Genomic DNA, 13,309 nt, shown 5'->3' on the forward strand with positions numbered 1-13,309 from the left:
TTTACATTTGTTCAAGTCTTCTATTTATTGAGCTTTCATTTGTACAAGTTAAGACATCACCTAGCTTTTTTATTATTTGCCCAAATCATTGACAATAACTTTACAGTAAGAACATCTGCTGTGATGTCGATTTACAGACGAGGGGAAAAGTAAGAGGGGAACAAGATGGAGATTCTACCAGAGTCGCTACAATGTGAACACAAACTGCTAACTTTGCAACAGGAGTAGACAGATAGGGAAAAGACAGCGGTGAGAGACCGCATGTACACTTCAGAAGTCAAGTTGTGTGTATCCATGTCCCAGCAATGGCCATCAGAAAAGTCTTGCTGGTGTCATTTTAGACGATCAGCGGAGATTCCCACAGTTCACTCTACCTTTTTGGACCTGCAGTTCACAGAAAGACAGCGTTCAAGATTCCCACAAACAGTAATCGTTTGGTCGTTGAAAGGCATCAGTTTTAGCCCATTAATTACAAATCAAGTGTATCAGTCACATTTTTTCTGACTGTTTTCAAATGCATACACTACAGTTCTGTGTTTTGGTCACATTAATTTCCTCATGGTATGAAAATCTATTACTAGAATCTTGAAACTTGCTCGAGTATTGTAATCGATCACAGTGAACATCAAGTCTGTATTAGTATGTGTTACATTCTGGTTACCCTACATAGTAATGTATGATGATGTAGTTTAGTTTACATGCAGATCCATTTCAAATATAAGATTTAGATTTTCCCATAAAAATGTATCAAAAAAGGTATAATGTTGGTATGGAAACATATTATATCAAATTATACCCAGCCCTACTGCCTTATGATGCAACAATAATGGGACCTGATGTTCACTGTGATGTCTTTCAAGCTGTATATTAAGTCTTGATTTTCATACCATATAAAATTGAGTAGAAACCAATGGATTAGCAATAATAAGTAAGTAAGCATAAATGCAGTGTATGTGATTTGTACTAAACTGGCCAATAACTGAAAAGAAGAATTTTAGGGGTAACTCCTGGACCAAGATGAAGCCCTGGACCAGTGTGGAAATTACATGTGGGCTACAGTTTGTCACAGCAACAAGGCCGACAATCATAAGACTTCTAATGTGGGGGGGTGGGGAGTGGACATGGCATTCATTGGCAGTGCATTCATCATGTACAATTGAAGAGTCCTATTCCAAAACATTATTCATTCATTTTGATTCCAATAAAAAAACAAAATTAATATCTGTAATGTCACATACGTATTCTGCCAACCAGGGGCTCAGTTCTTATTCATCTAACGTATCTGACATACAATCAGTGGTTGTATAATAACAGGTGTCGATAGTGGCTTTTTGAAACATAACTCTTCAGCTGGACTTCTTGTTCTTTTAAGTGCACATTTCCTCTTGTCGCCTACTCTGTTCCTTCTCATGAGGTGCAAAACAAAGCTAAATGCATGACAGTACAAACACATTTAACATCCAAGACTCCAGACGAAACGGATCTTTCCTAAACTCATCAGACAAAGATAAACGTCTCACACACTAACAGCAAAATCCAGCCTTGAGCACTGAACAAATTGCATCTGATTGAAGAAATAAAAAAAAATTACAGAAGTAAGAAATACATCTTTGTACCTAATGAAAACATGGTGGAAACTGTACAACAATACTGGCCGAAGGGTCGATCCTGGGTGCGTAAAGAATGAACGGGAGGCCGTTACAGAAACACTTTAATCCGTTGGCATTATGAGTTAAAAAATAATAATCTCGAAACTCGCTGCATTCTTGTATATAAAACAATCTTAATTAAAAAAAATCATTACATATTCTTTCAAACACACACAATCTTGCATTCGCGCTCACAAACATGCCGTATCACAAATGATCATACTCATCGTTGCCTTCATTACTTCAGTGGACTGGCTTCTTTCTTTGTGGAATGTGAAAGTGCATGAGGTCCGACTGGAAAAAACAACAACAACAAAAACGTCCGGTGGGGCTGTTTGCACCAATCCGGTTCCTTCCACACCAGCAACTATGTCTTTACAAAAATGTCTATTGTACATGAGCAGGTCTCAGACATGCAAACTTCAACTTTAAGCAGGAATAAATACACGAGAGGAGCCAGAAAAAAGGTGCCAGGAGGTCTGACAGCTTTTGATAAATGTGACACAGATACCTTAATAGAGGATATACAGAAACATTCTACAGTATGACTTTGTCACCAGCAGTACGGACATACAGACATTATTGGCCAAGGTCACTTTTTCAAGCGTTCAGTCAGAAATCAAGAGTGGTTGCTGATTGACAGAAATCTTCCCTGGGGTGCATATTTCCCCCTCCCTTGCCACAAAGAAGGGAAGTGTGTTGAAGTTTGCTTGCCGTTAAGACTCTTCTTCCAATCGCAGAGCAGCTTCAATACAGCAGAGTGCGCCGGAAAACGTACGAAAGCTAAAAGGCATACAGAAGCTTTACAGTAAAGGAGAACCAACAAAGCTGTTGGCTGAAATTAAAACATGCAGGTACAAAAACAAAAAAGACAAAATAAACTACAATTGTGGCACCCTTTCACCATTTTTTTTTGTTTTTGTGTATGAGTGTGCCAGCGATCTACACAAGCGGATGCATCCATGCTAACACTGAACCTCTGTCACCGTGGCGTTTCCTACACATGGGCACTGGTGGCTTCCTGTTCTTTTTAAGGAATTTGGTCACTCGCTTTGCAGCTTCTTCGCTTGTCAACATCTCCCAAAACAAAACCTGGAGCGCATGTTGGGAGTTGAGACGGAGACTCGGAAGCAGCGAATCACAGGACGGACGTGAAGCCGGCAAACTTCCTCCACGGTCCGGAGAGGAAGACGGACGTTTCTCTAGAGTTCGACAATGGATTTGATTCTGTCGGACATGTCTTTACTGAGGATGAGGAAGGCGGGACGCTGACAGATCAACTGTGCAGGACCGTAGGGGAAAGACAGTCCAGCTGCTTTTTGGATTTGTTGCGTCAGGTTGGGAAGAAGGTGGGAATCCAGCCACCTGGCAAAAAGCTGAAACGTGGTGTGTAGTGGTGCCGTGGCAGGACATCAGCAAAAAACAAAAGCAAAAACCACTGTGTTTCCTGTCTGATGAGGAAGATGTGCTTGAAGAGACAGCTGGAGTGTAGAGCTGGAGGCAGTTCAGGCCCAGGTGTGGCAGACCTCGCTGGGCTCTGGCTGTAGTCTGGTCCCACAGGTGTGATGCTACTGTACAGGCCGATTGGTCCGACTGATCAGAAGTAGAGAGCGGGCTCGCTGCTGTAGTCAGACAGGGAGGAGCTGTCTGCCGGTGTGAGCTGAGGACAAAAGAATGAAGTTTAAATGTTAAAAATAAACGTCATATAGACATATTTTCCTCTGTCTCATGTTGTGGGTTCTCTCTGGGTGCTCCGGCTTCCTCCCACCGTCCAAAGAGACAGTTAATTGGTGACTCTAAATTGCATAAAGTGTGAATGTGATTGTTCGTTTCTATATGCTCTGTGATGGACTGGCGACCTGTCCAGGGTTTACCCCGCCTCTCGCCCACTGTCAGCTGGGATTTGCTCCAGCCCCACCACAACCCTGCACGGATAAGTGGGAACAGATAATAGATGGGTTTGTCACGGGACTGGGACGGGACAGGAAAAAAAGTCAACAGTAGTAGGTGGGACGGGAATCATATGTCCGTTTTTTGTATGTAAATATGCATTTCTAATATGGGTGAATGCTATTTTCGGATTTTTTCTTTTATCTGAAACGGGATGGTGTGGGAGTCATTCTTCCAGGATTGGGACAGGAAAGGATTATTATTGTGGGAGACGGATTTATCAATTCAGTCTTCTAAAATAGTAGATGTATGAATTGTGTAAAAAATTATGTTTTGCAGTAAAATAGGGTAATTTTGTGCTTAATGAGGTCCCGCTGTCCTTTTAAGGAGGAAATGTGACATTTTTAAGACCCTTTTCCTGCTGTTTAGGATGAAAACGAACACCACTTTTATCACTGAACAATATTACAAAATGATTTCAAAACCTAAAACTGCACATTTAAAAAGGAACAATCCACAATCAGTAATTGTGATCTGCTTTTCCCCCCTAGTTCTAACACAAAGACTGAGAGGATGCAAACTCCACAGAGTGACGACTGGAAATTTAAACTGGGACCTAGCGGAGAGGAGGCGTGACCTGGTCCTCGACTCTAAATCTGAAAACTGAGCAGCTTTTTGATGAACGGATGAGTTCCCCCTCACCATGACTTCCTCTGTCATCTGTGTCTGCTGGGAAGTGGTGTCCTCCTGGTAAACGCCGTCATCATGTTTGTGCTCCTGCCAGGCGCTGAAGTCCACCGAGTGCTTGGGAACGTAGCTGGAAAGGTCTGCAGACAATAAGAAGACAAGATGTGTTAATAAAGAGTTAATAACCTTTTTTTTCTCCATCTCTTGTTGCCACTGATGAATTTTGTACCTTTCCCTTTGGGCAAAAAAAGATACATGTCAATGAGACAGGATATATTAAAACAGCATGCAAAACCCAGCAATGATTTATAAGATGTTACTTGTTTTAATGTATTAAGTAGTAAAATCTGAGCTGATGAAGTCAAAATGAAAACTGTTTAGTCCAACACACACTTTGTTTAATCTAGTTAACAATTTGTCCAGTAGGGGTCTCTGTCATCATATTTACTGTTGTCTCTCCTTGCACCATGCTGATATAATCAGAAGCGCTGACCTGATCACACACCTTTGTAGTTTTGACACGAAAATAAAAAAACTTCTTTAGCTTTAATCAAATTGTCTCTCCTTTAAATGTTTCCTATGTCCCTTTCTATTATTTACCAAAGTTTCTCAGCAACCATTTATACACAATTGTTTTTAGGCCCTGCAACAATTTAGATTCTTCATTTATTTCATGTCATCTCATTATAAATTCCCTTCTGGACAAATTCTTTGTCCGACTGTATTTGTTTTATGTCCTGAAAACCATATTATTCAAAAAGGCAGCTGCACAGGCCCTTCATATTTAGTCTAATGCCACTCCTTTTAAGTTCAAAGAAGGGAAAACAGCAGTGTTATATGCATTTTATTAATAATTGTTCAACACAAAGTGGGAAAGAGAAACTCTGAGGCTCGATGAAAAGGGTTGGTGGACACAAAGTCGTTTCAAATACCACAGAAGTAGGCTCAAAAATGAACTCAACAGCCTCTGTGACTCAGCCTCAGCTTAAGTTATACGTTAACGGCTTTACAAGGCAGGTGTTAAGGGATGGGCTGCCATATGTAAACCCATTAGAATTAAAATAATAATGCGATAATGTAGTCAGAAAATCCTCTCTTATCCCTGTCCCCCTCTTCCAAGACCCGCAACGCCCCCATGTCTACCGTTATCAATGGCCCATCATGAGAAGTGCTGAAATGCAGTGAATAAAGGATCTTCATGTCAGCTCCAAAGAACTGGAGGATTTCTTTTTTAATAGTGTAGACCAAAATAGCACTGGATACAGTTCAATACTTGTTCCCATTTATGTATCATACACAGAATTTGTTCATCACGGTGCTTCCTACATAAAATCGTCGAAATAAAAGTACACTATATGGTGCTGTTTCGCTGCGTGCAAATCTCTCCTTCAAACACACTTTTGTGACATTTATAAATGTAAAGGGCTCATCCTCTGAGGAGCATATGTGTTCATCATCATTATCATCATTATTATATACCTTTGGGGACCATGAATAAGCTGATGCTGACATGTCTGGACCAAAGTGCTGGACAAAAGATAAGAGTAATGCTGCTATTGAGGTTAAAATTTGGACGTCTAACCTGCACGTCCACCACAGAAACATAAAATGAACCATCTTTCTCCCCCTCCGTCACATTTCACGTTGTCTCTCACCGTTGCTGTTGGTCGTGTGCGTGGCCGAGCCGGTGAAACTGGGTCGAGGGATGTGAATGCGTCCCACCATGCTTGGCTGTTCGTCAGCCACCTTCCCGCCTTGTATCGCCTCCTCGTCCTCCTCCCCGCTGTCCCACACGCTGCTCTCTGACGGATACTCGTACGTGCTCTTGAGACTGGACTCATTGAAAGAGATCGTGAGCTGCAACAGACATAGACAGAAACGTTATAACAGCCGATTATCTGTTGTTATCTTTGACTTGTTACTGAATAGTTCAATTTTAACTGCTTGATCTGTCAATATTGTATTTTTTTCTGTCCTAATTGTTGTTTTCTGTCCTGAGTGTTCTTCTTAATTAATTAATTTAATCTTATTTAAAAATAGCACTGAGAAAACAACACAAATAGCACCAATGGGTAAACTGACTGCTGATTTCCCCTGCCTCCATATTTTATTTTCACTTCACTGGCACCATATAAAGACAGAAACACTAGTCACCAGCCAAACGCCAGTAAATTCTGGTTGTGCTTGGTAAACTCGGGCAGGTGCCATGTCATGATTTGGAGCCAGCTTTGATGATAGTTTCCTGATGGGATCTACTGGCCTCAAAGGCCGCTGTGCACACCTCATTAGCCACTGTGGTCAGTTTCCACAGGGCCTTTGTGATGCATGCAAAAGTTTACAACAACTGAGCAAACTCCATCCACTGATTAAGGACGTACGTTGAAATTTGAAAACTCTAACTCTAAACTAAGTGGATCTCTAGGTGAGATTTTGTTTTTGTCAAATTTCATGATCAACCCAAATAACTTGATTTTTTAAATCCCAAAATTCTCTCTCATCTCCATTTTCTTCTATTTGGGGGCACTCTAATAAAAACAGAGTATCTATCTTTGAATGCTTAAATGATGTTTTTGATAATTACAGAAAAATGAATGAAAAAAATTAGAATGCCGGAGTCCGCGCTAACATTTTCAATTTGTTTCGTTGGCCCTTGTAACTGAGGGGCCCTAGGCAGCCACTTGTATGGCTTCCGCAGACCAGCTCTTTGTTCTCAAGCCAGATGTGTTTACAGAGAAAACAAACCACCCACTGTTGACTGTTTGCTTGCAGAATTGTCCGGTAGGCCAAACTTTACAGGCATCAGCCAAGATTTTTAAGTACTGCATGGCTTCTCATTTCAAAGCACAAACTTTAACATAACACTGACATCACTCTCCCTCAGGGCCGCTGCCTTTTATGAGCATAATAAACATTAACAGCTTATTACTTCCTTATGGCTCTGTAATTAAACCATCTATACTGAACATTTTCATGCGCCTCAGCCCTTTGCTATCACACCGGTAATGCCAGTTTAGCGCAACACGAATCAACTTCCTCATAACTTATTCAACTGAGCTTCTAATTGGGATTCTTGGAGGGCCAGCTGCAGTTGGTTCGGGCTCGTCTGTGGCTGCAAGTACTATACTTTGCGTGTCCTCTAAGTGGGACAGGTGGCAGCCTTGCAGGAGCTTGAGGCCTGTGATTGATCGTCTCGGAGCGTTCGCTGTAAGACATGTCTGTTTGGCAACGCTTCAGTGGTCTGCAAACATGGATCCGTGGGGTGAGACGGGCCCTCGCTCTTTGCTGCACCATGTGATCCAACATGAATGGCAACTCTGCGACCTGAGACGTCAGCGGTTTCAGCTGTCAGTGAGCGTACCGACTGGCATTTATTCTCAAAGGAGACATCTTGCCCCTTTAGAAGATGATTGTGACAGGTTCTATGAGACGTTACTGCTTCAGTAAAAAATGTCAGGATATAACTTATGTGGCTGTTTTGGAGGAATTCACTTTCTTCAGGCACCTTACGATAAGAAAAAGGATACTTTTCCATCAGTATGATTTCACTTTGTAGTCCAGCCTTCACTTCTCTTTTGGCACTCACACACCTGGTGGATATAAATCTAGAATGACAGAAAGCCTACAAATGGCTTCTAACAAGTTACCATTCATGTATTCTGAAAACACGTTTGCATTGCAAACACACGTGTAACAGCAGGTTTATCAGCTGACTGCTCTTAACGTGCTGAACCTGGCTCCATCTACTCTGCAGGCCGTGATCCAAATCTGCCCTAATCTCCGTCACAAGGCCACAAGCCAGCAACAGCACCTCCGACTTAAGGCCAGTCAGGGATCACACTTAACCCTAAATTTCAAAATGTCACCCTTGTTCCATATCCTTTGTTGCTTCTTAATGGTCTATCCTCTGTAATTATGGTGAAGTCTGACATACCTAGACTCTAGAGAATGTACAGACTGAGGATGAAAGTCTCAAGATTGAAGGCAAGTGTCTACAGATTCCAGATGAGGATCTATAGCGCAGTGCGAGGGAAATGATGGACTATGGATTCAAAATGAAGGTCGACAGATTAAGGGTGACAAATAGAGGTGTTTAGATTCAGGATGAGCGTGTACAGATTACAGAAAATGGTCTATAGATTAAACCATTACTCTAAAATGTTCCACATGCATGTCTATAGATTAAAAGCAAGATGAGAGATAAAGTCTATAGACTGAAACAAGGTCTATAGACTCAGGGCAACAATTATAAATTCAGGACAATGGTCTATAGATTAAGGAAAGAGGGAGCACACATTAAAGACAAGGATCCATAGATTCAGGATTAGAAGCGACAGATTAAAGATGAGAGTCAACAAATTATGAACAAGAGTCTAAAGGTTCTGCACACAGGTCAAAAACAAAGGTATACAGACTCAGGCTGAGAGCCCTGAAAGTCAGGACTATAGATTCTCTAGATGTTGGAGAGTCAGGAGGTTCAGGATAAGGGTCTCCAAATGAACAAGATTATGGTTAAAGATCTATAGATTCAGAACAACCTATAGATTAGAGATGAGGGTCTATATATCGAGTATGACGGCCTCTAAATGAAGGCTGTGGGTTTATTGATGGATTCAATAGATTCAGGACAAAGATCTGCGGGACACCACCTTTAATCCCTCACAAATTTCTATTTAGCCTTAACATTTGAGGATTAATGACAGATTGTTCATAATTTCTGGACATAAATCATTTCCTCCACTGGACCTTCGTAATCATTTTTTTTTAATAGTTAATAGTTCTTGGTATCTGATTAGGGCTGATACAAAAAGCACATAAAACAATTAAATCTGTTGAGATAATGACGTCGGTAAGGAGGCCTTATTATTTTGCTTTCACATTGGTATTCATGTCAGGCAGCAGTGTGAACAAAATAAGGAGTCTTTACAACTTTAACCTTTCCGATTATTCATTAATGTTACTGAATGTTACGCACTTTAATGTTTAGTGTGTGGCTTTTGATTCTTACCCACAATGTCACAATGTTCAGCTACAGCTACATTACATTTACTCATTTGGCAGACGCTTTCATCCAAATCGACTTACATTTGAGGAACAACACACACGCATCAGTAAAGTAAGAGATCAACAGGTGACAATAAATAGCAGTAAGAGCAATTACTGCGTACGGCATCAATGGGATAAATACTTTGGGAAAAAGTAAGAGTTAACGAATAGTGCAATCAATACAAGAGAATTGTGAGGAGATAGAAGAAGAAGAACACAGGAAGTGCATGTCAGACGTTAGAAGTGTTATACTCAAAAGGACGGCCCCAGCAACAGTACAAACACAAAATATTTCAATCCTGTGTATAGATACAGGCTCCGACGCTATTACCATGTCTGAAAGGGCCCTCAGTCCCAGGCATCACCTATTTTAAGCCCCCAAAAAAGATCTTGTGTTAATCTCACACCACAAAAAGCATTTTCTTGCCAAACTGGCATCCTGTCTCAAAGGAAGTCCCTGGATGCCAAAAGCGAGTCTATCAATAAATCAGGCTAGCTGCCGGGCTCACTTCCTCTCTCTCTTTCACTTTTCTTTTCGTCTGGTCTACCACCACTCTCCTCACATGAGACTCGTTAGATGAGACTCCTCTCTGTGACTTAACATTTTAGCGGTTTAGCTGCAGCGCTGGCAGAAAAGAGTGAGAGACAAAAATATTTTGGGGGTAACTTGAGCTTTGACCTTCATTTGTGAGGGCGCTCTCCCAGCCTGCTGCTGCTCATGTTTAAGCTTCAGTTGTGGGTCTTTTTCATCTCCATGATAAAAGCCTGCATCATGGAGGCAGAAGTGATTCGTCTTCTGTCCTCAGGCTGTGGGACGGGCCAACAGGGGCCCGACTCAGCCCTGCTGTCCTTCTCATTCACCACAGGGCACTCACACAAACAGTGTCCTGCAAGTATTGCTGTGGGTTAAAACGGTTTAAATAAACAGATAACACTTCGATATAAAACATATCACTCATCATTTCAATATATGATTTATGTATTTATGTTTTAGCATGAGTAAAGAAAACTGTGATTTGAGAGTTTTGGAAGGAGGTGATTAATAAAATCCTAAAATCGTGTAAGTGTTTCTCTTAGTCTAAGGTACGTTTTATATTGGTGTCATGTGAAACATGTGGCATATTGTGCAAGACAAAGCCACACTGCAAGAGGTTTTAATTTGTGTCTTGAGTTTGCTTTTTTCCTAGCCGCTAGTTTTTCAGTATGGTACATTTTTTTGCTTGCTCTGGTACAAAAAAAGAGGAGCTTTGAGACTGAATACAAAATGAAACCGACTTGTTAAAGCTGTGGATGTCTGCAGAGTCGGGAGCAGTGGCTTTGACACAACCAGACTGAGACATCAGACAGGGGAAGACACCGAGCTAAGTAAATAATGTTTCTGCTGAAATTCACTCCACGCGTTCCTTTCACGCCAGTTCCATCAGCCCTGGTTTTCGTTGTTTGCATGTTGCGCATGAGGCACAAAGGGACGCGGGGAAGTCGGGCAAAAAGAAGTGAAGGAGAGAGAAAGAAGAGAGCCAGCAGATGAGATTATGTCTTCATGAGTGTGCCTCGGCCAATAAGCGAGATGGGAGCGGTTCCAGGAATTTTTTCCAGGCCACTCAGCATGGCGTGTCCTCGTTTGGTGAAAAGTGGTTCCTACTGAATGGACAAACTCGCACACTGTACACACACACACACACACACACACACACACACAGAGAGGGCGAGTTCCCTGGCAGTGCTGAAGGGCTGAACTCGAAAGCGGCTGGGTTACAGTGGAGCTGCGACACAATAGCACAGCTCTCGCTAGCAAGTGAGGGTGTAGCAGCAGTTATGTGACACGCATCTGACTGGGTGTGCATCTCTTCGAAATCTGTTTGTATATTTATCTCAGTGGGGCCAGGTGGCATAGGGTGTGGTGTGTATGGTCATGTTGGTATTGGGTGTGCACCTGCTAATATACAGTAGATGTAGAAAAGCATCTGATGACTGGCGGAAGTACAATTTTCTGCCAAAACACTGTCCCTAACATGGCAGGTTAAAGTCCTCTAAAAGGACTAACACTGCTCGGAGGAGACCGACCAGGTGCCTGATTAGAGCTAATCTCCTGGCAGGTAGATAATATTAGAACACCGCCACAATGAACCGGCTGAGGAGTTTAGCTGCAGCTGAATTAGCGCCTGAAGAGAGCGATACCAGCCTACATGTACACGAACATGAGGCGCATGTCTCCGCTGTGCTGGTAAATTAGGATAACTCGTGTGAACTAGAGGTCCTCATTTAGGGAAACAAAGTGCTGGGTGCATCATTAATGATCAAACGGAGAAGATATTCCTGTCGCATTTCAAAAGGCTGTTCTTTCTTTTATCCATTTTTTTTTTTTTTTTTTAAATAGTGTCCTACATTTAAGATGTGAGAAACTCTTTCACCGAGAAACCTTCTACTGCTTCACAAGCAAAACAAGCTAAAAAGAATGTTCTGACAGTCTGAGTTAATCTTTTTTTTTAGAAAATCTGTGGCATAAAAACTGCCAGCAGGGGGAAACTACTGGAGTAGCTTCATCAGAGACGCCTACTCACAACACCAAATAATGAAAGAGAGATTGTGGTTTAATCTCTTTTTGTTGCCGTTTACTACACAATGAAGAAAAACAAAAACAGACCCATGATCATTTATAATGGGTCATTTTGTATTTGCATCTCTACTACATAGGGCACTGTGTTAGCAATATTAACTGTAGATAAAAAATACAGTTTAAAGTATTCTTTTAACACGAAAAACCCAATGGGCAGAACCCCTTTTAAAGCCCTGAGTAATGTCTGCAGGTAGTTCTTTCAGGTAGTTTTTTCCCCATACCTTTTTGACCCTTTAAATACAGACTATGAGGAGAGAGGTGTCGCTTATTTGTGGGGGGAAATAAAATCAATTCCCAAAACACAACAGTACATTACCCCAAGTAGGCCACTCCTGTCCATATCAAATGATAAGATAAAACTTTATCTTTTTCTGGAAATGATTGGGATACTTGTGCAATGCAGAAACAGAGACATTTTTGTTGTTATTTACTGTAATGATTTTTCTTCTGTGAGGACAAGAATGCCACGACAACCAACACTTTAAAGGCACACATCACTAAAAAACACAAACCAAAAAACCACCTCTCCTACTGCACATAAGAAATTAACTGAATGTTGAAGCGGAGCCCGCATATTTATTAATCATTAGCTTATGTTGGTGCAGTATAGCGATCATACCCGTAAGCACATTCGTCACAGTAATTACTATAAAAGTAAATTGTTGACTGCCAATAAGACACGCCTTGGCTGCAAATTACCTTCAATTAGCTTACAACAAAGATGGCACACAAAACAACCTATACTCCAGCTCTAACCCAAATATCAGACCTTTAGGCTCTCAGTGACCCAAAATTGTAGTTTCTGTAAAAGGTCAGTGCACACCGGCGCTTACACCTCAGCACACCTACTGAAAACCCCTGTGGCTGTATTCCACGCAGTGCAATCAGGTACAATGTGCATGCTCTTGTGCAGATTTCTCATCATATGTGAGGTCAAATCAGTTCAGTGTTCGTGTGGAAATGCTTCAAGTGCTACAATCATCACACACTGATAGAACTGTTCACACTCGTTCACGAGAGTAGGTGGTTGCTGCTCGCAGTTCTGGCTGCGACGTGGGCAGCGTGCAGTGCAAAATGTGAAAATCTGTGTTTACTCTTCATGTCTCAAGACGGTGTGAGTCACTGCTGCAGTAGTATGCCCTTTGTAGCCGCGTGTGAGTACGTGTGAGTGCAACTCTCCCTGTGCTATCAGGGTTGGATTAGCTGACTGATAGGAACTGAACGGGAGAGGAGACACATTTCCCAAACTTGTTTGTATCAACAAACACCCAAATAGATCCGCGGAAGACCAGTGCAGCCGTTTTAACAATGTTTTGTCCCATCCAAGAACATGTTTGCTGATAAGAATGAGCTGGTTCACACTATTATAACTGCACACACACTGTATAAGTAAGGTGAGACCAGCAGGGTGGAGATCGAAACA

The 13,309-nt window shown here is 41.7% G+C and overlaps 1 protein-coding gene across 1 annotated transcript in view; it reads right to left on the reverse strand.

Moving 5' to 3' along the window:
* The window catches only part of tprn (taperin), a 26,618-nt gene continuing 13,309 nt past the window's right edge, over window positions 1-13,309 (reverse strand). The window contains exons 2-4 of the mRNA XM_038733302.1: window positions 5,882-6,083; window positions 4,242-4,366; window positions 1-3,309 (exon numbers count right to left, since the gene is read on the reverse strand). Of these exons, the coding sequence (XP_038589230.1) occupies window positions 3,247-3,309; window positions 4,242-4,366; window positions 5,882-6,083 (390 nt within the window). The 3' untranslated portion in view covers window positions 1-3,246. The remainder of the gene's footprint in view (window positions 3,310-4,241; window positions 4,367-5,881; window positions 6,084-13,309) is intronic.

The sequence above is a fragment of the Micropterus salmoides genome, unplaced genomic scaffold (assembly GCF_014851395.1).
Source record: "Micropterus salmoides isolate LMB-PRFRI ecotype aquatic unplaced genomic scaffold, ASM1485139v1 Ms_hic_scaffold_20, whole genome shotgun sequence".
Taxonomy (NCBI): Eukaryota; Metazoa; Chordata; class Actinopteri; order Centrarchiformes; family Centrarchidae; genus Micropterus; species Micropterus salmoides.